The 27,954-nt window shown below is 39.5% G+C and overlaps 1 protein-coding gene across 2 annotated transcripts in view; it reads right to left on the reverse strand.

Moving 5' to 3' along the window:
• LOC149227998 (PPR containing protein) overlaps nucleotides 1–27,954 on the reverse strand; it is a 79,595-nt gene that overhangs the window by 14,062 nt on the left and 37,579 nt on the right. For both annotated transcript variants that reach the window (XM_089378029.1, XM_089378028.1), the window contains exons 3-9: nucleotides 23,303–23,432; nucleotides 22,793–23,137; nucleotides 22,423–22,582; nucleotides 20,603–20,726; nucleotides 20,388–20,447; nucleotides 20,154–20,192; nucleotides 19,759–20,031 (exon numbers count right to left, since the gene is read on the reverse strand). In XM_089378029.1, the coding sequence (XP_089234155.1) occupies nucleotides 19,759–20,031; nucleotides 20,154–20,192; nucleotides 20,388–20,447; nucleotides 20,603–20,726; nucleotides 22,423–22,582; nucleotides 22,793–23,137; nucleotides 23,303–23,432 (1,131 nt within the window). The remainder of the gene's footprint in view (nucleotides 1–19,758; nucleotides 20,032–20,153; nucleotides 20,193–20,387; nucleotides 20,448–20,602; nucleotides 20,727–22,422; nucleotides 22,583–22,792; nucleotides 23,138–23,302; nucleotides 23,433–27,954) is intronic.

The raw sequence follows: 27,954 nt of genomic DNA on the forward strand, positions 1-27,954 counted from the left end.
CTTCATCCTTCTTTTTCAAGAAGTATATCCAAGTCTTGCGAGAATAATCATCTGTAAAAGTGAGATAATATAGATATCCTCCCAAAGAGTTCACGGGCATCATACCAGATATGTCGAAGTGAACCAACTGCAAAATGTCGAAGGTCTTGCTATGGCTTGAGGGGAATGGTCCCCTTTTGAGCTTTCCTTCGGCACATCCCGGACATACACCTTCATGCTCTATTTTGAACTCCAGCATCCCAACAAGTCCGGAGGAGAGGTAGTGGAGAGGGACAATATCAGATAATAATCATCTTGCTTATTGTTAACAACATTTGATTCATACCTGGAGTTCCTTGTTTTCTTGGAGGGTTGACCACTTCCTTGATTTCCTGCATTTCTCTTTCCTTTGCCATTGAACCTGCCATTCCTTTGATTGTGGTTGGAGCTGCCCCGGGAGTGATTTTGATCATCGTCATATGATGAGTCATTTCTATTTGGACACTCCCTCGCATAGTGGCCAAATTTATTGCAAACGAAGCATCTTCCCTTCCACCCTTCGATCCGGTCTTTCCTTTGAAGTGACCTTTAGACCCAAAATTATTTCTCATTTTGGCATGAGAGGAGAAAGCAGTGGGATTGCCTTTGCTTGAAGGAATTTCTTGCTCCACCATCCTTGTCTCTTCTTGAATGCATCTCACCATCAATTCCTCAAATCCCAGAATTCGATCATTGTTGAGAAGAGTGGTTCTAAATACATACCATTCGGATGGGAGCCCTCCAAGGGTAGTGATAGTTAGTTCCTTGTTAGAGATGACTTCTCCAATCGATAGGAGATCATTCTTGATCTCAGTGATCCTTAAGAAGTAGGATTGAATATCCTCGTCCTTGCCCTTCTTAATATCCTTCAACTTATTTTTGAGGAACAAAACTTGATTTGCATCACTAACTTTAAACAAGCTTACCAGTCTATCGTAGATCTCCTTCGAGGTGTTCAACTCAGAAATGTAAGCCACCAGACACTTGTCAATTGAGTCTCGGATGATCTTCTTTGCTTTGACTTCACCCTTAGTGTACTTGTTCCTTGTAGCAGTCGGTGCATTTGATGGAGGTTCTGTAATTCTACCCCTCACATAGTCCAACACTTCCTGCTCTTCCAATGTCAGATCAAGGGACATCTTCCATCCGTGATAGTCAGACTTCTCACAGAGCTTGTCTTCGGCAAGGAAGTGTGATGTGTAACCCATGAAGCCTTTTGATTTTTTTCCAACTGTCTTCAATGATTGCTCTTGCTCTTGCTTGGGCTTTGTCTTCACCTCAGCTCTAATACCATGTTAAATTATGGTATGTTCTACGCTTAAGAGCAATTTACTTCAATTCTTCTTATTAGCCCATTATCAATTTCCAGTATGCAATCACATCAACATGATAGTAAAATGCAGATAGAACATAAATGTAAACAACAGAAGACAAGCCAAGACAAGAGACACAAGATGTGGCGCTAGCCAGGGACAAACCCCAATGCAGGGAAACCCTTTGATCAATTCTTCTATAGTCTTCAATAATTCAACACAGAGAGAGAGAGATAGTACAATATCACAAATCTGTGATTTACAACAGCAGCAATGAAACCCTTGAATAGCAATAGCAAGGGTGATCAATCAGCTCCCAAATATCCTCAAGACAACCTAGGAGAACTCTATCTCCAACAACAGTAATAGCAGCACAAAACAGTGAATGTAATATGGTCAAAACAGCAGTGAATGCTACAGCATACTACAGCCAGCCCTAACCAGTCAACGATGTCCCAAATGTGTCCTCCAACAAGTCAACGCAGGTTGTCCAACAATGCGGCTAGCCTAGGAGAGGCTGCCCAGACAAAACCGCAGTCAATGGAGCCTAAACACTGGTCAACAGTCCTTTATCCCCCAAACAAGGTTGTTGCACCTTCTTGCGTCCTCCTACAATGCTTCCCTAACTACGTCGTCTTTCCCACATGAGAGAGAGTCTTCTTTCTCCTTCATATACCCAAGCGACAAGGAGAGAGAAGAGACGTGAGGATGAGATGAGTGTGCTAATGCCTCAAGGTCTCCTCTACTTATATGCCACGTTGGGGTTTAGCTGGGGGTGTGCAACACAATTTTACTTGCTGGCCGACCTTAACAAATTGTCATGAAATACAAATAAATTCATATATCCATGAATACATGTCAGAATCAGATTGATCGTTAGATCAATCCTACACTTCTCGACAAGAGGAATCCAAGAAAAATATCAGCTGCCATAAATAAGATGACCCACATGGAGTTTGGCCCTAGTTGCCAATTTTAACAAAATGGCTAATGATAATCCTACAAATTAAACCATCTTGTTTGTTTGACCCCTTTCCTCTTCTTATCATCAGAGTTCTGCTAGCATACTGGTTGTTTAACCATTGTAATGCTCAAAGTCTCTTTGCGGTCGTTTCTTGTAGGTGCTGATTGAGCTGTGTGCTGCTAACTTTGATCCCAGAGTTGTATTTCACTAGTTTTCTACAGAAAAGATACCTTCAATTTCACATATCCATTCAGCCATTCAATTATGTATGGAACAACCTCCAGACCTGTCATTATGTCTCCCAATCTGAATTAGTTTGATAGCTGCATAATTCCCGATGATCAGTCCATGATTTGCAATCAAATAATTGTGTATGAAATGGATCAAAGCAGACCCTGTATGTGTATCCATGATGAACAAATTATAACAGCAAAAAACCTTTTTAGAATACGGCCAATTATTAGTCTTTGGAAGAAAAACCTTAGATGAGGAAATATGCCCACTCAAAATCGAATAACCTTATTCTTTGCTGACATTAGTATATCTCTGAACTTATATAATGGTTGAAAAGGGGCAAATGGTGACAGATTCCTCTCTAATACCTCCACAGATGTTAGTATCACCAACTTCAGTCCTCTTATGTCATCAAGATAGTCATATAGGTTGCACAATATGTGCATCTTGATGTGGGTATCAGCACTTGAAGACAAGGTGGCTTCTAGAATGTTTCCAATCTTCTTTTAAATCAGGAATTCAAGTCCAATAAAAAGAGACCCAATGCCAATAATGATCAGACTTTGGTATAAAATTCAATAAAAAGGGACCCAATGCCTATAATGATCACCTTTGGTATAAAATTCATCTAAGTGAAGGTAGTGCTCATTCAGAAAAAGAATATTAACCATGATGATTTCTCCTTTATCCATCGTGGCATTCAGATCTGGCCAATATATGTTGTTGTTGACTACAGTCAGCAATATTATCTAAAGAAATTTCAACCCCCACTCTGGTTATCAGTTTTCCATATCACTCCATGCATTTAGTTTTAAATCCAAGCATAATAAAAATTCTAAAATCTGGAAATGAAAATATTTTCTGAAAACACAAATTTAGAGATTTCACAATTGCTGAAATTGCAGAAATATAACACAGCAAAATTATGACAGCCACACACAGAAAATAACACAGTGATTTTGGTCAATGTGACCCTGGAAAACCCCCTACAACTCTTGGGGAAAACTAGTTTGAGAGCTCTTCTTTATTTCTAAAAATGCTTTTACAGAGAATCTGAAATACACAGTAAAAATTCCAACAACCACAAATTACAACTTATCTCGGTTTCTGTACTTGAACTCCACCTCGAAAATCGTGACAATTAGCAAACAGCCAAAACAGAAATTTTCCAGCAATAAAACAACATTAAATGTTGTACGGTCTGCCTCGAAAAAAACATGCACATAAGTTGTACGAATGTACAGATTTCAACAGTACGACTGCCTTGAAAATCGTGTCCAAATCTGCCTCGAAATTCATGCCTTTGTTGCTGTCCCTCTTCATCGATTTTTGTGCCTTTCTCCTGCTGTACAATTTTGCCTTGGGATGTGTGCTAATAAATGTTGTTGCCCAGATTTGCTTAAATGTCTTCTTGCTGCTTTTCTTCAGTTCTTCACTACTCAGAAATTTTCTCCTTGCTCTCTCTTCTCTTTCTTTCAAATGCTCATGAAAGAATGAATTGATCTTTTTCACTTCTCTTCTCCTTTTACTCTCTAAATGACCTTTTGGGTTACCCTAAGATCTAATGGCTGAGATTCATTTAAATCTAGGGATGAGAATAAATGTGCATTTAATTCTCACTTTCTATTTTTTAACTCACCCACTTAAATAAAGACCCACTTAGCCTTTTATTTCCATAATCACTTTTTCACTTTCTAATTCTTCATTGACTTTAATAAAGTCACCTTTAAATTAGAATGTAACTTTACCACTTATAAAGTCACTTTTAAATTAAATTGACTTTACCACTTATAAAGTCACTTTAGGAGAAAAGTACAAATAAATTTGGACACTTTTCCCTAGGCCAAAGATCAAAGCCTTAGGGAACCACTTGTCCTCTGGTACCCAAATTTTAACACTCCTTACCGAGGAAAGTGTTCCTCACCACTCCCATCTTGTCTCTGAAGTAGACATGCTTGCCCCGTGGTAAGGCTTTGGTGAAAATTTCTGCTACCTGCTCATTTGTGGAAATGTACTCAAGCTTGACAGCTCCCTTTTGGACATAGTCTCTAATGAAGTGATACTTGATCTCAATATGCTTTGACCTGTCATGAAAAATTGGATTCTCCGTGAGTTTTATGCAACTCTGATTATCACAGTAAATTACTGAAGGTCTCAATACCTGACCAAATAGACCAAACAACATCTTGCGAAGCCATATGGCCTCACAACTAGCCAAACTAGCAGCCATATACTCTACCTCAGTTGAGCTCACTGCAACTGACTGTTGTTTCTTGTTGATCCACGACACAACTGCCGAACCCAAACCAAAACATCACCCGGAAGTACTCTTCCTATCTTAACCACAACCTGCCCAATCTGAATCCGTGTACCCTGCCAGTTTCACTCCATCACACTATCTATAATCCAGACCAAAATCCACAGTCCCCTACAAGTAACGAAGAATGTGTTTTGCAGCCACCCAGTGCACTCCCCTGGGCTCACACATGAATTAACTCATAGTGTTAACTGCAAAACATATATATGGTCGAGTGTTGACCAAATACATCAATTTACCAATCAACTGTTTGTATAGAGTAGGACCCACCAACTCGGAATCAGAACCGTGAAGCTTCTTCTAGTTAGTGATCATAGATGTAGACATGGGTTTGCAGTCCTCCATGTGAAATCTACTAAGAATATCCACAATGTACTTCCCTTGTCCCAGGAAGAAATGCCCCTCCTCCTGCCACACCTCCAATCCCAGAAAATAATGCATCAAGCCAATATCCTTCATCTCAAACTCTGAAGCAAGATCTCTCTTGCAACCCTCAATGAGTCTCTCTGCACTAGTAATGATCAAGTCAACAACATACAACACCAGAATGAGAGGCTCCTCACCCACCACAATGAAGTATAGGTTCAGATCAGCCTCACTCTTTGTGAAACCCAACTGTTGCAAGTATGTATCAATCCTCGAGTACCAAGCTCTAGGAGCTTGCTTCAGGCCATAGAGTGCCTTTTTCAATCTGCATACATGGGACTCCTTCCCATGCACCTCAAAGCCCTGCGGCTGCTCAATATAAACCTCCTCCTGAATGAAGCCATTGAGAAATGCAGTCTTCACATCCATGTGGTGGATCTTCCAACCCATCTCTGCTGCAATCGATATAATGGAGTGAATAGATGTATATCGAGCTATGGGAGTGAACGTCTCCTCAGAGTCAACTCCCTCTAGCTGTGAGAACCCTCTCGCCACAAATCGAGCCTTGAACTTCTCAATGCTGCCATCTGCAGCGTGTTTTATCTTGTAGAGCCATCTGAAAGTAACAACTAATTTACCTTCAAGCCTCGACACTACCTCCCAAACATCGTTCTTCATAATAGAAGAATACTCCTCCATCATGGCCTCTCTCCAGACCTGCTGGATGGCTACCTCCTCATAACTAGAAGGCTCGGAGTCAACAATGTTTGTTACCAATGCCATGTAACTACAGAACCGCTCAAGTGGTTTACTCTCTCTAACCTGTCTCTTTGGCCCAGCAACTGATGTGGCCTCGCGCAAGGTATCTTGAAACCACTTGGGCTTCCTCTTCCCTGAGCATACGTCTCCCACTGGGGTGAAAGAATCCTCATCATCATTAGAAGCTTGAACTCCCGAAGGCATGCCCACTAACCTCATGCCTGAATTTGTGCCTATAGATGTTGAAATACCGTGCGAACTGTCCATTAGTGGACTACCCTGTGAACTGCTCTGCGGATTGCCCTGCATGCTGCCCGAAGAACCACCCACCTGACTCTGAGAGCCATTGCTCATTGATGGACCTGACACTGTAATCGGTGTAATTCTAGATCCTTGACCGCTGGATCCCTATGACTGACTCAGCTACTCCTGAGGGTCTGGTGACTCTAGATACTCTAACTCACGTCACCTCCTGAAAGCTCTCTCCTCGAACTTCACATCCCGCCTGACAACCACTTTCCTCTGCACAGGAATATAAATCCAATAAGCTTTTGAGGTCTCGCTATAACCCACAAAGATGCCCTTGTCTGCAATGGGCTCTAGCTTGGTCCTGTTCTCCTTGGGGACATAGGAATATGTAAGCCACCTAAAGATACGAAAGTGCCCAACATCAAGCTTCTTCCCAGAAAAAGCCTCCTCCAAAGTCACATTCCCCAAGGCACGATGTGGACTCCTGTTCTGCAAGTACACAACAGTGTTGCAGGCCTCTGCCCACAAAAATAAAGGTAACCCCTGATCATGAAGCATGGCTTTGGCAACCCCTACAATGGATCTATTCTTCCTCTCTGTAACCCCATTCTGTTGGGGGTTGTAAGGAACTGTGAACTCCCTCCTAATGCCTGCCTCAGCACAAAAATCAACAAACTCACCAAGGGTATACTCCCCTCCATTGTTTGACCTGAGGACCTTGATCTTCCTACCTGTCTGGGTCTCCACAAGAGCTTTGAACTCTTGAAACCGCTTGAAGACCTCACTCTTGGTCTTCAAAAAATAAATCCAAGTCTTCCTGGAGTGGTCATCAATGAATAAAACATAGTACTCATAGCCACTCAAGGATACATGAGACATCTGACCACTCAAATCGGTATGAATCAAGTCAAGGATCCCGGTCGCTTTGCTGTCACTGCTGGGAAAAGGGGATCTTGCAAACTTTCCCATGGCACATCCTCTGCATACATCAAGGTGATCAAAACTGAAATCTGGCACACCAGTGATGATCTCCCGCAATGTACTCAAGGCCCCATGATACATGTGCCCCATCCTACGGTGCCAAATCTCACACAACTCTGAACTGCTAGATCTAGTGTCGGTCCTGCCTCGGGTGTTGCTACTCAATGCCATCAAGGGTTGGAATGAGAACCTGTACACCCTGGCATGGCGCACACCAATCACTCTCGCTAAAGAAGCTGGAGTTCCCCTAGGATATATAAGCACTTGCCCTCTGCTGAACAACACATCATACCCTCTGTCCTCAAGTGCTGAGACGGATATCAGGTTCTTCATTCCAAGCACATATAGAACATCTGACACTTTCAAGGGAGGTTTGGGTCCCCTATCAAATGTCAATGTCCCTACACCGACTGCTCTAACCATGTTGTCATCACCAAGTACTACCTCCATATCAGTATCATCCTCTGAAAGCTCTGAGAAGTACTCTTTGACTCCTGTCATATGGCGGGAAGCGCCACTGTCAACATACCAAATGCTAGAAGATGCTCTGCTAGTAGCGGGGAATGCACACTCCCTTTGAACCTATATGGCAGGTGATCCTACACTAGTGGCTTCACAAGCTATGAACCCAAACTCCTGATCAAAGCTCTCTATCTCTGCAGAAGTTGCCATGGGTTTGTCTCTCCATTTCTTGTTCTTCTTCTCTGGACACACAACAGCATAGTGTCCCAACTTTTGACAATTCCAACATTTGACTTTGGAATAGTCCTTCTCCTTGTTCCGTTGCTTGCTCTTACCTTTGCCTTTGCCTCCACTGTTGGAAGCTTGCTTCTTTGCTTTGCCCTTCTTGCCTCTTGCTAACAATGCCACATTGTCATCCTCCTCCACTTGTTTGGCTGCCCCAAGATGGTTCTTTTTGATCTCATTCTCAATGCAATCATCCCACAACCTCTCCCAATCGAGAAGGTTTTCCTGTGCAACAATGCCATCCACAAAATTCTCCCAAGTTTTGGGAAGACCATTCAAAGCAATCCTCACCAACTCAGTGGGTGCAATGATCTCACCTACGGCTACCAACTCATCTCTCACTGAACTGATCTTTGTGAGGTATGTTGTACCACTATCAGTCTTAGACATTTTAATGGCCTTCTGTTTCTTCTTTAGGACCATTTTTTTGTTTTCATATGAACTCTGGTAAAGACTGGTCAAGGCTGTCCACATCTCATGTGCATAAGTCTTTCGTCTCACATGAGGAATGACATGATCTTTCATTCCTTCCAGAATCAATATCTTTGCCTTAGCATTCTTTTTGTTAAACTCTACCAACTCTACAGGGTCAGCAGGTACTACTACTGGGTTCTGTGTGGTATTTACCATAATGCCCCAGACTTCTGCTTCCTCAAAGATGCTTTGGATTCTCTCCTTCAATGCACTGTAGTTGTTCTGGTCATCCAACCTATCTTCCACTCTCAAACCCAAAGACATGTTTCACAGTCCTACAAAACTGAAATTTTCAAATTTGTGGTAAAGGTTTCTGTTTTCTGCGTAAAAATCAGCACGCTGTAATTTTCACTTCGCTGTCCCAACTTGCACTTTTCAGCCAACCAACTTCTGATACCATGAAAAAATTTCAACCCCCACTCCGGTTATCAGTTTTCCTTATCATTCCATGCATTTAGTTTTAAATCCAAGCATGATAAAAATTCTAAAATCTGGAAATGACAATATTTTCTGAAAACACAAATTTAGAGATTTCACAACTGCTGAAATTGCATAAATAAATCACAGCAAAATTATGACAGCCACGCACAGAAAATAACACAACAGTGATTTTGGTCAATGTGACCCTGGAAAAACCCCCTACAACTCTTAGGGAAAACTAGTTTGAGAGCACTTCTTTATTTCTGAAAATGTTTTTACAGAGACACTGAAATACACAGTAAAAATTCCAGCAACCACAAATTACAACTTATCTCGATTTATGTGCTTGAACTCCACCTCGGAATTCATGCCCTCGATGTTGTCCCTCTTCCTCAATTTCTATGCCTTTCTCCTATTGTACGGTTTTGCCTTCGGATGCGTGCCAATAAATGTTGCTACTCAGATTTGTTGAAATGTCTTCTTCCTGCTCTTCTTCACTTTCTCACTACTTAAGTATTTTCTCCTTGCTCTCTCTTCTCTTTCTCTCAAATGTTCATGAAAGAATGAATTGATATTTTTCTCCTCTTCTCCTTTTACTTTCTAAATGACTTTTTGGGTTACCCTAACATCTAATGGCTGAGATTCATTTAGATCTAGGGATGAGAATAAATGTGCATTTAATTCTCACTTTCTATTTTTTAACTCACCCACTTAAATAAAGACCCACTTAGCCTTTTATTTCCATAGTCACTTTTTCACTTTCTAATTCTTTATTGACTTTAATAAAGTCACCTTTAAATTACCACTTATAAAGTCACTTTTAAATTAAATTTACTTTACCACTTATAAAGTCACTTTAGGAGAAAAGAACAAATAAATTTGGACACTTTTCTCTAGGCCAAATATCAAAGCCTTAGGGAACCACTTGTCCTCTAGTACCCAAATTTTAACATTATCTTTTCTTAAATGCAGCCCATTGTGTCCTCTGTCTAGGAAATCGCATCAAAACCATCCAGCTATGAAATTTACTAGCTTGCAGCCACCATTTTCATACCTAACTCACTGATTCCTGTGGAGAATACTAATCATAACCCTGTCCTGTGTCTCTATCCTCTCCTCCACTTAAAGAATTATTTTGACAAAAGAATAATAAAATCTCAATGAATGAGGGCCGAGGCTGAATGGGCCTCTTGGCAAAAACACAAAATCTGCTTTTCACATCTCCCCATTGAATTGGTTCTAGCTTTACTCATGAAGACATTAAATAAAGCTCCCACGCTCTCTTTAAAACAATTTGACCTCTTTTCCATGTGGTTAAATAATCAAATGAAAATTTAATGATTTCATTTAATTATTTAATCATTTCACAACTTATGACTTTGAAGTCATAATCCTTGAAAATTTACATTGAGATATGATTTAGATCCAGGGTGAGTGTCAGCTTAAGACAAAATCCAGTGACATAGATGTTACTCGACACCTCACTTTTCCATGGAAATGAAGTTCAGACCACCCCTCAGTTGCTAGTTAGGAACCACGACCAACACCTACACCTGCTAAAAATTTAAACTTAATAATCATATATATGCCTAGAAAGTAAAAAGGCAGTCTTCCTAAAAAAGCACGAGCAGCAAACTTTTTGGCCAAATGACATATTGGGCCGTAATTAAAAAAGAGCAAAAAAGCACAAAAGCGAAGGAAAAAGTGCCACTAAGGATCTGGGTGAAAATTGTCCCATTGGACTCGCTTTTTCACCAAGATCAACAAGAAGTAGCCAAATTGGATGTTTGGGCCCCTCATGGTCTAAATATCATAAAAAGCAGAACTGCCCAAAATAGCAATTTCCTGGAAACTGACAAAACCGAGTATAATAGGTCCTCTGATCAATAGTTATGCAATGAAGCATCTGAAAACAGAACAGTGTGACAGTCTCATTGGACCTTAACCCTTCAGTAGCAAGAAGCGCTACTGGGGTTAACAGGGTGGGATATATACCCTTAAGTGGCAAGAAGCACTACTGGGATTAATACCCTTCAGTAGCTAGAAGCATTACTGGGGTTAACAGGGCATATATATATATATATATATATATATAACATTCAAAATTCACCATAAACAATTGTAGTTCCTTCAAGCTTGTAAGTATAACAGGCTATATTATATGGTATTACAAACAGCCCTTCCACAAGCCAATTCTGAAAAAGCTTGGGCAATTTAAAAATCACTGAGTGACATTACATTATTGGCTGCTAGACATGAGCAAAATGCAATTAAGCTTTAAGAAACGTAAGTGTAACTATTTGCAATTTGCAATAAGGTCCATGTAGGGCCTATAAGACAGAGAACTGTCCCTATAGCAACTTTTCTTCCTCATTTTCTTGTTAATGATAATTATGTTAAAACATAAAAAACATTCATTTTTTAATAGGTTCTGCAAATTTTTACAACTCTGTTGAAAACCACTACAAAACACTTTGGTTCTGTAAAGATATTAGATTCATATTTCAGATCAAGGTGATAGAATACGAATTTATTCAAACATTTAACACCCAATCCATGTCACTAGTATCTGATTGTTTTCTAAAAGCCTGAGCCTGGGATGGTGGAAGAATTGGATTTGAATGTATCCTAAAAACCGATGTACTATATGTAAAAGCTGACATGACCCGAAAAATGAGAGCAATAACTACAAGGAACAACCCTTTGAAATGTTGCATTTCATGGTTTTTTGACATTAAGGCTTTGCTTGCTGTAATTTTGTTGCTGAAAATACAATAGTTAAATCACCAGAAACACAAATTGAAACCCACCATGCAAAACCCATGTTTTGAGCTGCAATTGTACAACAGGTTTAGATTCAGTGCAATATAAAACAAATGGATGGAAAAAATGATCATATTGTCCAATCATCAATGTCCATTTTCAAAATTAAACATATGCCCGGAATACCCTTAAATATGCCCAAAACATCACTGAAATCTGGCCAGAATGTTCCTTAAATCTTCCCAGAGTGTCTTTGGGATGGCCAACAAGTCCCCAAGTCCCTGAAGAAGTCATCAGCACTTTGGGGATGTTTCCTGGGATCCCCAAGTCCACGAAATGTTAGAACAGAGGGTAAAGGGATTCTTTTGGGGGGGCAGTCATTAGAACAGAGGGTAAAGGGATTCTTTTGGGGGGAAGGTCCCCGTACAACAAAGGAATTTTTCCTTTGCAACCTACTACTGGATCAAGCAAACACACCCTACCTTTGGCTCTTTGCATTTTAAAAGCACCAAATAGGACCAAATGGCAGCTGGCCGTACATCATCCCTGCCACAGTTGCACCTCCAAACACAATGCCCTTGATGCATTTTTCTGGTTTTTAAACTGTGTACCTAGTCCAGCACATGCATCCCTCTACAGCTGCCTCAGCATCAGAAACGTAATGCATTCAGACCTCCCATATCTGCATTCATGGCAACAGCAATCACCAACCCATGAGCCCTTTGTATTAAAGGCACAATAGCTTCAGCATGCTAACATGTGCAGCTAGGGAATACTTCACACCATGCCCTTTGGATAGGATAATTGCCAGTCTACATGCCTTCTCTTTTGCAGTCATACTCACTTCAACTCTCCAGAACGTGCAACCAGAGAAACCCAATCATTATGTTCCTGCTCTAACAGCCATGATTCCAGGCATCTTCTCTTTTGCAATCATACTCTCCCAGGAATCTCAACACATGCAGCTTGGCAAAGTCCATCTTCTGTTGTCATTGATCGGCATGATTGTATTTTGCAGGCCAACACGCTTTTGGGAATCTCCTTACATGCCACGAAGTGCAGCCCCCTATCACCCTGACAGTCCACTGTTGCAGCCATACTGCACACTCTTTCTATCAAAGGCAGCTGATTCATGCTAAGCATGCCACATCAAAGTCACAGCCACTTCATGCACCAGTAAACAAAAACTGACCTTTGTTGCAACGGACTCCATTAGAACTACCTTTCCACACTATTCTTATGCTTCTAGCAAATCGGACATGCCCCCCAGGGCCCGCATGTCTATACCCTGCATAGCAGAGACTGAACACACTAAGAAAGGTGTCGTAAAACAAGACACGTGTCAAACACGTCTGACACATGTCCTAGCAGTGTCCCAACACCAATGCATGGAGCACATATGGGAATTTGCACACTTAGAAGAAGAGAAAGCTTTAGCAGTCCAAAGCAGAGACAATAGTATATGTGCATTCCAGCTTTCATTTTATTTACAGGATGAGAAATGAGCAGCTGAAGGGAAAATAAAGATGTGGGATGTGTTTCCTAATGATATGGATTTGGACACGTTTTGAATTGCCATTAGCCAAAATGGAACTTGATGAACTAGTTCTAGAGCTGATCAGTTTGGATAATGGTGATCCTCTTTAAGGGGTCATCGTCCACACCAGCAGATGCAGATCTTGGATTGAATTGGAGGAGGATGGAGAGAGTACTGGCAGTGGTGGTGATCTTGATGATTCAAACATAGTGGAGGACAATTAATGAACTGAGTTTTTCTATCAAGGGTGCTAGTATCTACCCTATTTTGTATTGTCAATGGCATTCCCACCAATGGTATCAAGGATTCAGTTTCTCGATACATTCTGATTTTGATGACATCAAATGATTCAATAAGAAAATTGCATTTTATGGTTCTAAACTCCTACTCTATGTGTATTGAATATTCTAATTTCTTATGTTTGATCATCATTTGACATTAACATTGATGTAGTGTAACTAGTTGCATCAATATTTTGTAGAAGTTCTAGTTTCTAAAAAAGCTGAATCTTTATGTCTATATTTCGTATTTCAACTTTCTTGTGTTTGATCATCATTCCACATTGACATTGATGTAGTGACTAATTTTATTTGTAATTCAACTGATTTTCTCTTCTTTACGTCTATCTTTCATATTTGTATTTGTAATTTGTATATATATATATATATAACATGTCCCTCATCTCCTGTTTCAGGGGTCAACATGTCCCATGTCAGAAACTTTTATCTGTGTGTCCTTTGTCACAATGTCATGTGACTATGTTCTGCTTCAACTCCATCATTGTTCAATGCCACCTGCTTACAGAACCAAATAACATTGTGCCCTTATGCTTTGGGGAAAAGCGAATATTTAGGGCCATATAGTGTTGCATCAGGATTAGCACCTTGTAATGAAATCCTAATGATGATCACAACCCAAGCACGCACCCTTAAGTGATCAAGTTTGACCAATGTTGACTATATGAATGTATTTATACCTACAAATGCCATTGTAAAAGGCAGGCATGAGAATCAAGTAGCAGTGTAGTAGATTCTGTTGTGCTCCCACAACTTGTATATTAGTTTCAGTTATGGAATCTCTTTCAGCATTCTACAACCAGGCTATCTCTTAAGCTTTGAGTGTTGATTCTATAATATTGATGTGTTAAAAATGTGCAACAATATCTCTCAAAACAACAGTAGAAAACATTTTTTCTTCTGTAGGAAATCCCCACAACAAAGAGGGCATTCCCCACCATGTCGTTGTCCCCTAGGAATGGGGAAACATGGACACATTCCTATGCTTTTTTTATGTGGTTCACAGTCCCCAGAGATCAGTGACTGCTACATCCACGGAATATTTTTACCAGGCAGATCTACTCAAAACATAGTTACACGGGTACCGCTCCCAAGCATTGGAGAGCAAATACCCGACACTCCCCCACTCTTGGGAGCTGGGAGCTGGGAGGAAATGCTCCAAAACCGTCGAGAACTTAAATGGGTACTTTGGAGCTTTTTGGGAGCTTCACTGCAACAGATTTTGACGTTTCGGGTACTTATTTTGAGCAGATTTTGATGTTTCAGGTACCTATTTTGAGCAGGGAAGGTACCATTTGTTTATTTTCTAAGTGATACATGCCAGGTCAGGGGGCTGGACTGCATGAACTCTGTAAAGCGACAAAGACGTGGAGATGTAGCAAAGGTTTCAACAAAATATAGACAGTTGTCAATCATTCCTTGGCAGCTTCTGTTGCAAATCTTGAATTTCAACAATTGCAAATAAGTCTACTCTCTTGAAGCCTATCTTGAAGCTTTAATGATAAGATTCAACGAATTACAGTGATGGTCAGAAAGAGAAAGAGTAGTGTGTCAGTTTCATTTTATAAATTTCCAAACTTGAATTTCAAAGTTGAATATAATATAGCATTGCTTGAAAACACATAATAATCGAGTAATAACAATGTTTTTTCCAGTTCGAGACTTCCACATGTCTCTTCGCTGGGAAGGAATTTGACTGGCAAATTGTTGATGAATTAATATTTTGATTTTTTGGCAATGTTTCAAAGTTCAATCTTTTACATATTTCTTTGCAAGATGGAATTTGATTGGCAAGTTTTGTATGGAAATAAGTTAATTATTTTATTTTTATTTTTAATATATTATATTATTGTCACTCCCAACTTGACGTTTCCTGTAAATTTGGGCAAAGCTTCTAGCCGTGCCGGATACTTGTTCCCCGTACCCAAAACTCGTGCAACATACACTCAAAAGAATCACTTCGTGTCGGCTCAACCATGAAGCCTGCCCCCAGAGTGTCGAGAGAATTGAACCCGTGACCTCTGCAATAGCAGAGGTGCTTTAACGATGGGGAATCAACCAACTGAGCTAACTCTTGAGGCTAATGCATTCCTATGCTTTATATACCACACCATAGATTTTAAGACAAGCGTCCAAGAGATACACTATCAAAGCAATGGAAATAATAAGAAACCCTTTGCCGTGACAAGTTCGTATAACATCAAATAGTAAGAAATAATGAAACCTTTGGCACACATTGAAACTTGGAAAACAGGTTAATAATAGTTTACAATATAAACTGCAAATATGGGCATATTTTTTGCCACAAGGAGCAGGTAGGATACAAAACCCTGCATAAAAACTAGTGCATAACATCTACTATGATCGGCATGCATAAAAATTTAAAGAACAAACCCACTTTGTGGCCACCAAAATGTGGCAAAGTGTTGGGATGACTGATGATCACTCTAAAGATCTCAAGTACGAATCCAACAACCCAAAGTTGTTTTCTGTAACACCCCAACCTTCATATGTCAGTTTATGTGGTGCACTGGCACATGGTTATTTGGTTGCCTATTTGGACAAAAGTGCATTCTGTCAGTCTCTGTGGTGCAGTGGCACATGGGCATCCAGCTGTCCATGTGGCACAATAGCATGTATTGGTATGTGTGGCACAGTGGTGCATGGCTGTCTGTTCTGTATGGTACAATAAGCACACTAACCCTAGATTATGATTGATTAGACACTTTCTAGTGCAGTGGGGGATGGACTTTGGATATAATAACAATGATTTTCCATTGCTTAACATAGTTGATTATTGTAATATTTTGCAAATTTCTTATGGGCAGGGATTGTCAGCTCCCACACTAATGTCGTCAGATAATCCAACCACCAATAGCACCTTGATTGAATAAATGATGGCCAAGATTAGCGACCCTGAGCAAGGGAGTGTCTTGGGTGGGTATATGTGAATTCTGAAATGCCTTTCTGACTACACCACTCCTGTGTTTGTTGCATTGGACATAGATTGTGGCCTAGGTGGCATTCTCCCCCTTGAACCTAGTGAACGTTGGCCCAGGAACTGAAAACTATGGGATAAATGGGTGTGTAAGCATTAATTAACATGCAAAATTAGTAAATGAAATATATGAGGAAAGGACACAGGGCCCTCCATGTGTACACATGAGAACTGTTGGAAATATTTTCGAAATAATGGAGAGCCTTCCCTCTCAGCTTGCCTTGGAGAACAGAAACCTTGATTTCCTTTGTAAAACTCAGTCTATCTTGACTGGAATGTGCATTTTGGCCTTTTCCTTTGGTTTATTGCTGGAATGTGCATTTTGGCTTTTCTCAGCTGTGTGTTTGGTGGGGAGGTTCATGGCTAGTCTCCTTTCATTCCCGAGGAGTAAATTGTTGTAGAGAGTTTACTGGTGTGGGTTACAACCAGTGTTGTTAAAATCGCGATAAAATCGCGATTTTATTGGAAAATCGCGATTTTTTCACCTTGCCGATCAAATCGCGATTTTTATACGAAAAAATCGCCCTACTTTTTTTTTGCCGATTTTTACTGAAAAAATCGCGCTTTTTTCAAAAAATCGCGATTTTTTCGAAAAAAGCGCGATTTTTAACGAAAAAATCGTGGGGGCTCAGGACAGCATAGTTTTATAACTTTTTTTGGGTTTTTTCATGCAATGTTTTTTGAAAGAAACAAATAATTTTTGAGTGGGATAGCTTAATGATCAAGTCTAGGCCCTAGTATGGATATGCTATTCATGGTAATGTTAAATTCTTAAAGTAAAAGTGACATTCTCCTTAATCTTCATTTTCATCCTTTTACTTAAATTTTTAACATTACCATGAAATGACTCAGGATGTTTGAGAGTGGTTCCAGCCTCATTGGATTTCATATGGAGAAAGTAGAATTTTAGATTTCATTTAAAATTCAGCAGACTTATCAGTTTTTCAGGATTTCAGGATTGGGAGATTGTAATGTTTCCAGGTGACACCACCTGCCCGGGCTACCCCTGCCACCAGTAGAGGACGTGGTCTACCTCCTATAGCTCCTACTTCTAGTTCTTCAACGTCTAGAGCACATCAGACTCCACTGCCATTTCCACCTGCACGGGCACCAGCATCTACATCTAGAGGGAAAGGGAAAGCTGTGGCATTTTCTCGCAAGAGGGGCAGAGGAAATCAATAGGATTAGACTTTCATTTTATTGTATATGACATTATGACATGATGAGATACATTATCATATTTTTTGTTGATATTTTGAGGCTGAGTTGGGACTCAGGAGTCAGGACTTACTATTCAGGACATGATTCAATGTTATGTGTGATTTTAGCGCTAGAAATGATATTAAACATCTTATATATTAGTTTTTTTATCATATTTATGTGTCAATGTATTTATTTTATGTTGTAGATGGTTTAGATATTAAAAAAATTGAAAAAAAATGAAAAAAAAATGAATATTTTTGTACCAAACGATTTTTTCCCGCTTTTTTCCGATTTTTTCCCGATTTTTCCGATTTTTTCCGATTCGTTCCCCGCGCCGATTTAATCCCGATCGCGCTTTTAACAACACTGGTTACAACAAAAGTGAAAGGCATCAGGTTATTGTTTTTGACCAATGAATATTGTTCATTGATGTGATTTGAATTGAATTGGCATAGTGGCTTGCTTGGAAAGGAAAATAATAGATTAGTTACATGCATGTTTATATTGTTGAGTTATTAATCACACATATTGACTCAGATTTATGAGCAAGACATGGGTAATGGCAATCTAGCGCATATCGCTGGGTGGGCTGTTACAATTTCAATATAAATTGTGAGTTGTGGCTTAACTGATTTCCTCTTATCTGCTGAAACTGCATAGAACAAAGAAGCCATCAATGGTATAAACCATAACCAAAATTAGACCCAACCCGGCTTCAAAACCAATTGAATCAGAACAGAACCAGCTGCAACTAGCTAGAACCTGTCTAGACTCTAAACCAGGTTAGGTCAGAGCTGGTCCTGACAAGACTCAGTCAGAGCCAGCAGGTCTCGTCAGATTCAACTGGGCCTGACTGAGTCAATTTATACCCTTTGTCCATAAAATCCAGAAACAGACCTATTTTGCAGCAGATTTCCAGAGCAACATGGAGCAATTTTCCCAGTGATTCTTATGCACAGTGGGGCCATGTTAGACACACAGCTAGGGTATAGCAATAGAAACATCTCCCCCATTTGTTTACCATTATGTGTTACAAATTTTGTGCTTATTTCTGAACAGATTTGAGAGGATTTAGGGCACGGATTTTCACCAGCTAGGACACAGAATTTTGTTCCCATCTTCAGACCTGAATTTTAAATTTTTCACTGCTAAGAGAAAATTTCTGCAGGCTTCTGAGCTCATTCTCACTGGCTAGGACAGCTAGGATACACATTTCCGATTTGATTTTAATACTTGAGATTTTCACAGTAAAAGCAGCATTTCCAGAATTTCTGAGCTGAATTAGCTCATTAACTGATCTGAACTTTTGGATTTTTCTCACCTTTTACCCACCAAGCCTTTAAAAGTGCGTAATTTTTTTCAATTTGTCGGCTCTTTGCTGGGTCAATCCCCAGGTCTCTGCTGACTCACAGGTCAACTTTGACACTTCAGCCAAAATGGGTCAGGCACCAAGTCGGGTCTGACATCTTTGATTGAAAAGCTATATAAAAATTAAGGTACATAAAGGATTAAAAAACATACTATCAGTAGCACAGTCATTCACACAATAAACAGGAAATTTGAACACGTAAACATATTTCAGATGCTCATCTCTCGAGCTTGAAACAAAAAGATGGTACTGGAAAGAAATGAACAAGAACCAAAGCCTCAAACAGGAAGACGTACTAGAAAGAGCTAAAAGAGAAAGCATTGAATATCAATTTTGTTTCTTGAAAATTAGGTGTGACTCTTGCATTTCACAATGTGAACAAATGATATAAAACCAAAGCTAATGTATTCATAGTAGTCAAGACTACAAAAAAAATTAACTTTGTCGAGAATGAAGATCAACAGAAAGGAGAATTAGAAAGCATTAACCATTAAATTTCAGAAAACCTAAGTCATTGATTGTAGAAGCTAACACCATTCCTTGGTACTATCAGCAACATGCATAAGTTGCATATGTTTTCATCCCATCGCAAATTATTAAATAAGGTTTCTCATTTTACTTTTGAAAAAGGTCAAAGAATAAGCACTAGATAAGTGGAAAAAGTCAAAAGATGCTTGGGAACTCAACCTCCAACATAGTGAAATAATCAAAATAAAGATTGGACAAAAGCCATGTCAAATAGGCACTTACCAACACAAGCATTCTGCCTCCAACATTTAAAGGTGGTTGCTGCAAATTGCGAGACATATGCTGAGGTACTGGTGAGGTATGCTGTGCATGGGGCATGTCATCCAAGTGTGACGTGTGAGTGCAATGTTGTCCATGAGATGGATGGGATAAGTGCGGTGACTGCTGAGACTGATGAAGAGACTGGTGTTGGGATTGATGCAGCTGCTGGTGTTGGGGTTGATGTGGTAGACAATGCAACTGATGTTGTGGTTGGTGCTGTATTTGATGTTGAGGCTGTCAAATATGGAAAAACAATATATTATTCCAATGATACAACTTATAATAACTATATAAATATTCTACATATATATCTTATAACAAATAATGATGTATAGAAAAAAGCAAGTCCTACATACAGGTGATCGAGATGTGAGATTCAGGACATCATTCGTGTACTGCAACAACTCAGTTATAATTATTATCATGTCATTAGTTCGTGAATGCATGCCATTAAAAAAAAATAAAAGAATAAAAATTAAATTAAAATTAATATAAATCCAATAAAATAAACATTAATAAACAATATAACCAACAAGCAATAAGACAAATAGATTATAATAGAAACCAAACCAATGAGAATGCCAACTTACAGGTGAACGAAGACCAGGAGGAGCACCTAATGCTGGAGAATTATCTGCATTAGGATATGCCTTATCCACAATGGGCCAATATCCATGAGATAAAGAACACTTCAGTTACATTTCCAAAGTAAAAATGGCAACCATCGCAATTATTGGAAACTAAAAGCATGCAGGAACTCAAAACATTTGCAATCAAATTGTCATACTAGAATCAATACACTCACAGGCATTCCAGTTACAGTAGAAAGGGTGTTCTGAGGGGTACGTCTATATTTGTGTCTCGCTGAATAGAACTTATAATCTCTTTCAGAAATCGCTGCTTCATGCCTTCCTGTCAAGCGTTTGAACCTGAACCACATTGATCTTCCAAATGAGGATAAGATAAAAAACTTCACAGTAAATTCACAAGATATTAAGTTCCAAGATCTGGCCAATTTCCAACAGTTCTCAAAAACAACCTGAATCAACCATAACATCGCAGGGACCTTATGACAAAGGATATGAATAACCAATTTTCCTCTTTAATACAAGAATATTATATGAGTAGAAGATAAATGCAAAGGATATGAATAACCAATTTTCATTACTTTTATTGTTTTGTATACAGTGTACACCAATTAGCATGTCTCTAGAGTCGAGACTCAACCCTTACATGGCAATTCCAAAGGTAATGTGTGCTCAGATGGAACATGATGAGAAGAATGATAAAAGCTCCCTATGCAATGGGAAAATACAGTCTCATAAAAACATAGAACTCTGTTAATTTAAAGAAAACAATTTATCCATTACATATGAGGTGGAGACTTTAGAAAGAGGAAAGATCCTTACATGCAGTCAGCCCAATATGTAACTTCCTCTTCTCTAAAGAAACGATTGTAATTTCTAAATAGGAAACACATATCTACTCGGATGGCTAAGTGACAGTAGACAATAAAGAAGGAACATTAAACAAAAGGATAAATGTTACACTTAATGTATATATCTACTATACAAAACTAAGAAACACAAACAACATGTATTACTCATAATTTCCTCCCTACTTTAGAAGAAATTTGTCCCCAGTTTTGCTGTAAAAGAATAACTTGCTTTGAAAACTATACTAGGAGACCCACTTAGCTTGTAAAGCTAAGCTTCCTCTCTTGCCACCCAAATATGTTGTGGTTAGGTTACGTCTAGCAGTTCATGCCTTGGTGCCCACAAGTTTACCTTCTAGTAGTGGAGGTTGCAAATCCGGAAATTTATCCTAGTGTATTGATTTCACACTTGGTTCTCATCAGACAACAAACCCTAGCGGCTCACAGAATATGATATTGATAAGGAACTTTCATGCCCAATCCCCATTGATAACATGAGACCTCTAACTTTCCATGACTGATGATATGTGTTGTTTAGTATTCCATGTATTGTTCTTTGCCTAGATCTAGGTGTACGAGTGCAGGTTACCCTTTTTCTGATCTCCAGTATCTAGGTGAGGCCCTAGCCCACTGGTCTGGATCACTATTTATCCTGGTTAGGGATTTTTGGGTTCTTACCCTAGACATTCTCTTGCTATGCAGATCAACCATGGCATGCATGCTTATATTTGGTCCATTCATTAATTAGAGATGCTTTTAGGAGGTCTCCAACATTGTTAGCAGACAAGGACCTACTATTCCATTGGGTGTCTGATATGAATTTTTTTTAAATGATGCTTATAGAAACTTATAGTTGTTCCTTTAGCTAAGCTGCCATGCTATGAATGGTGTATCTATGCCATCAAAATCACCCAGGACTTGCACCTGGCCTCAAACTTGGGGAAAAAATGTCTTATGCACTTCCCACATTCTTACATTAAGCATACACATGCATAGTATTATAGTATATACTAATAATTCTCTAATTTTAGCACTTGAAACTATACATGCTTATCTCTCATTCCTCAACATATATGTAACTCACCAAATAGTCCCAGTCTATTAACAAAATTTCAAGTAACACAGCAGCCTCACAATTCACCGCCAAAAAATATCTTCCAGGTGGAAAGAACCAAGAAAAATTTGCATACCATTCAGCATCTTCAATAGGCATATTTGGCTGCTCCACAATCTCCAACCCATGAACCACTACAAAACGTACACGTTTCTCTTCCCTCGTAACCAGCTCTGGGAACTTTGTCCGTGCTTCTAGGGCAGATGCCATCTCTCTCCTTCTGAATGCATATGTGCCTGGAATTGTGATCAACATTTAAATTATGCTATTAATACGAGCTTCCATTTACATTCTACATAGCGTATTAAGATATAGCATTCATTCAAGCACATACATAAGTAAAGAAATACACTGTAGTCAAAATCCACAACAAATAAGAATAAGAAAATGCATATGAACATGAAAATCATACAGCAATATCGCACTACACAATCCACAATGAATACCTTTCCTAGGGAACTTCTTTACTAGTCTTCTATACAAGCCACCAGCTGCTTCAAGTGCCACACCCATCGTCTTTTCCCGGATTCCATCCAGAGTGGCAAGCCGTATGTTCACCTCATTAACAAGACTTTCATATAAGTTTGCCACATAAGCAAGTGGCAAGACAAATCTTGCATCACCTTCATATTGTGCCTCTCTGGACTTTCTCTTTTTCTGCTTATCCTTTCCATTAGGACTATTATAGGAAGATTCTGGTGAATCGGGAACTTCAATTACACGAGGTCGAAGAAAATAATCAAGAATGAGTTGCAAAAATCGAGCCCTTGCAGATTCAATTGGTATGACATCTGTTCCACATTGGGCACAAGGGGAAATTTCAAATTTTTGAGTTACAGGAAGACCATACACTCACAGAGTTGCAAGCAATCTAAAAAATCTGCATTGTTCAAGTCCCTATTACTGGTATAACTTTCCAACTACTTTAATAGAAAATAAAACAAAATAATGATTACCATTAATTGACAGTACACCATAAGGAGACCGTGGAGGTTCATTGTTTTCAAGCTGTAAAGAATGTTCTGGTTCTACACCACCCATGCCCTGTAGCTGCAAAGAACTTCCATAGGACTGGTGCACACAACCCTGAGATGCATCCACCACTCAGCATAGTTAACATCAGCGTAAATAACCTACAACTCTCAATGCAACTACAGGAATTAAGTTTTCTCCAAAAAAGATGATACAAAAATATAAGCAGATCTGTGATGCATAAATTTTGCACCTGCGTTATTTAAGATTGATAGGATGGAAAAAAGCAAAAAAAAGCAGGTGAACTGAAAAAATAAGGCTTTCTGCCACTGAGACACAATGTAAAAGCTTCTAAACACTGCTTCCAAAATAAAAGAAACACATCAACTTTATTTTTGGATGCACAAAGACAATGACACCCCTGTTGTCAAGGAAATCCGAAATATATAACATCAACACTTTCTAAAACACAACCACGAGATACTGATAAGAGTTTATAAAGTAGATGTACATGAAACATTTTAACGTAATAAGCCATGGTTCACAAATCATCTGAACTTGCCTTGTACAATTCCTTTAAGGCAAGTTATCCCTTGGTGAACAAATCAGAGAGGTGTACAGATCTGTTAAAGACTGCTACTAGTTAAATTAACAACTTCCCTTTGGTCCAAATTCCAATTAATCGAGTTAACCACATCTAACATGGACGATAAAGTTATAAACAAGGTTTTGACTCCATTTCAAATGCAGATTCGTGCTTCACCCAGCAACTTCAAATCAGTTTTTACACAACACATGCCATGCATGAAAAGATGCCATCATCCATACAGTAGTATGTCTAAAGCATAATCTCGAAACTGAATAAGCTACCATCAAAATTCGCTCTCAGATTTCAGAAAAGCAATCACAGCCTAAGCACAATGGGAAGATCAATCAACCTCTGTTACATTTCTGAGTTTCTCCTGCCTCGGGTCATGCCACAAGAAGTCAGAACAAATGATGTGGCACCAATATTTAGATCATTCCCTGGACTGGAATTAGATCATTGATCACTCTCAGCTAGCTGAGCATCAGAAAATTTATGGCAACCACTGTGGATGATTCCATAAACCTTAACTACACTGAGGACAGATTCCAACTTTTCATCAAAAGAATCAAATCAAAGTTCTTGTTCCTTCAAAATATAAAAAACAGTGTTTAGAGAGAATAATTTTGATTTTGTATTTAGAGAGGAAGTCAAAGACTGTGATTTATAGAAAACAAGGAAACCCAAACTCGGGAGAAACCCAGCAATATTTTCTAGGAGAAATTTTTCAATCAGCAAAAATGCAATCTGATATTTACAAGTCAAACTTGGTCAACCCAGACAAAAAATACAGTACCAGTCAAACCTGATCAAACAGGCTGAAATTCAGCCTTCTGCAGCAGCAAATCAGCTCAGTTAAATGGACCAGAAATACTGTGAAACAGTCAAACAATGTGGCCCACACGTGAGAGGTCAAACTCAGTCAACCACAGGTCAAACAGATCACAGAGCAGCTCAGCCAACACAGGTCAAACAGACCTCAGAAAACTCAGTCAGCACTGGTCAAAAAAAGATTTCAGAAAGTCTCAGTCAATGCTGGTCAAACTTTGGCTGTCTCAGAAATTCGGCTCCTTAGAAACTTCACCCTCTTCCTCATATTGTTTCCCACGTGTGAGAGAGAAAAATGTGAGTGATGAGTGAATGAGAAAATGAGAGGCTCAAGTGTCTTTTTATAGTGATTTTAGGGTGGCCAAGTGGCATGTCTCTTTGCTGGGCCGACCTGTACTTTTGGGGCCGACTTGAGAAAATTAAAATTAAAATTAATTTTAAATATAAATTTAATTTCCTTTCTTTTAATTTCCTTTCAAGAGCCAACTTGTGTAGGTGGGGAATACCTCCTGCAGCTACCAAAAAAATCAACACTCCCTCTTCGCTGACGTATTCACCTGAATTCCTCAAATGTCCACTTCACTGAAAATTTCTCCATCCCAAGAAAAGATTGAATGAGTTTGCCATCTTAATGTATCCATCCACTTCATGTTCTATTCTAGAACCATGTGGAAAGCATCCTACATCAGCATCATGCAAAGGATTTAGTCGCCAACTAGCCAAATACCCTCTGGCAATACGGTCAAATACCCCCTGACCAGGATAAAAACAAAACTAGTCTTGGATCACCAACTAACCAAGTTGTCACTTGGAACAAGGTCAATTTTTCCTGACCAACAGTGAAACCCTGGGCCCATTTACCATTCCCCCATGTCATCACATGGCACTTGAATGGCAAAAATACATGCTTTGAGGCACTCACTCTACTCGCTAACCAAGTAACCCTTAGCAACTTCAAAACCTTATGACCAAGGGAGCACTCCGAGCCTTGATGTTGTCTAGGCCGTTCTCCCTAGCCACATTACATGGCATCGAATCGAGGCCTTTGACCAAGGAAGATCTCACCCGGCTTCTGCCACACTTCTAATCCCAAGTAATAATGCATCAAACCTAGATCCTTCATTTTGAACTCAGAAATCAACTTCCTCTTACACTGATCAATGAGATTTTCTACTCCTATCAAAAACAACATCAACATATAACAACAAAATCAAAAACATATAACAACCGTGTAGTGAAGATTGGGGTCGGCAATACTCTTGGGGAAACCAAGACTCATCAGGTATCCATCAATCCGAGAATATCAAGCCTAAGGTGCTTGCTTGAGTCCATACAAAGCCTTCTTTAGTCTGCAAACATAAGACTCCTCATGTACCTCAAAGCCTTGTGGTTGCTCTACGTACACTTCTCCCTCAATCACTCCATTGAAGAAAGTGGTTTTCACATCCATCTGATGCAATTTCCAACCCAAAATATAAGCAATAGAAATAATAGTTCTAATAGAAGTGTAACTGGCAACTGGAGCAAATGTATTTTCATGGTCCTCTCCCTCCTTCTGGGAGAACCCTCTTACCACGAATCTCGCTTTGTATTTCTTTATGATGCCATCTACCACATGTTTGATTTTGTAGATCCACTTGGAAGTCACCATTGACATCCCCTCAAGTCTCGAAACAATTTCCCACACATCATACTTCATGATGAACTAATATTCCTCCATCATGGCATCCTTCGAAACTTGTTGGCCTGCTGGCTCCTCGTAGTTGGATAGCTCAAAATCAATGATGTGACTCATCAATGTTGCATATCCTAAGTACTTCTTAGGACGTTTGTTTTCCCTAAAAGTGCCACGGGGAGCTACATGCCCCTTTGCATCCTGCAATGTACATCGAAGCCATGTTGGCCTCTTCTTGGATTCTGGAACAACGACCCTAAGTAAGTCCACTGGCTCAACGGGCTCTTCTGGCTCTTTCTGATGATCTAAAGGATGTTCCACAAGTACAAAAGGCCCTGAATCCACATCCATGGGAGCCTCTTGCTCCTCATCATCAAGATCCGTGTGAGATCCTTCAGATCTCAAGTAGGTTGCATCTTCATCAAAGATAATGTCGCAGTTGACCTCAACCTGCCACTATCCTGGAACATAAATCTTATAAGCCTTTGATGTCTCACCATATCTAACAAATGTTCCCTTCTTCCCACAAGGCTCTAGCTTTGTCCTCTTCTGCTAAGGTACATGAAAGTAGACACGACAACCAAAGATCCTCAAATGCTCGACCTTTGGTTTCTCACCTGTGAAAGCCTCTTCAGAAGTCTTATTCCCCACAATCTAGTGAGGACTTCTATTACGAACATAAAATTTCATTTTGAATGCCTCTCCCCATAAGAACTTGGGTAAATCCTGATCATAAATCATTGCCTTAGTAGCCTATACAATGGAGTTGTTCTTCCTTTCGACAACCCCATTCTACTGAGATTTGTAAGGAACTATCAACTCCCTCTTAATCCCTGCCTCCTTGCAGAAGGCAATGATGTCCTTGGAAATATACTATACTCTATTATCTAACCACAGAACCTTGATCTTCTTCCCTGTCAAGTTCTCTAACTGAGCCTTGAACTCTCGGAACCTGGCAGGTTGGTTGGCATGTTTAAAGTTAGTAATGCAAACCAAGTTCTCTTCCTCGATATCAAGTTGAAGGACATAAAAAAGGGAAGAGGTGAAGATATCCAATCCTACTTCATGAGAATTACCGAGATAAAAAATGATCTTCTTTCAATTGAAGAAGTTATTGTTAATAGGGAGCTCACTCTCATTACCCTCGGAGGACTCCCTCGTGAATGGCATGTGTTCAACACTACTATCCTCAATAATGACAGGATTCCAAGTTTTGATGAATTGTTGACTAGATGCACTCAAGAAGAGACAAGGCTGATGGAGAGAGGCATGCCTTCAAATACGAATGATCCTATTGCATTCTCTGTTCATGCTAAAAGAAGAACAATGCAGGTTCAAAGAAGCAATGTCAAGGGAGACCGGGATTCAAATATGGAAGGAAGGGAAGATGCTTCATTTGTAACAGGTTTGGCCATTATGCTAGGGAGTGTCCTAATAGAAGGAATACACCTCATGATGATGACAACAACAACCACAACAATTACAAGGGAAACAACAATCAAAGGAATGGCAAATTCAACAACAAAGGAAAAAGGAATGCCCCCACT

Source organism: Pinus tabuliformis, chromosome J (genome assembly GCF_031772625.1).
Source record: "Pinus tabuliformis cultivar Carrire ecotype Pingquan chromosome J, CPIR1, whole genome shotgun sequence".
Lineage (NCBI taxonomy): Eukaryota > Viridiplantae > Streptophyta > Pinopsida > Pinales > Pinaceae > Pinus > Pinus tabuliformis.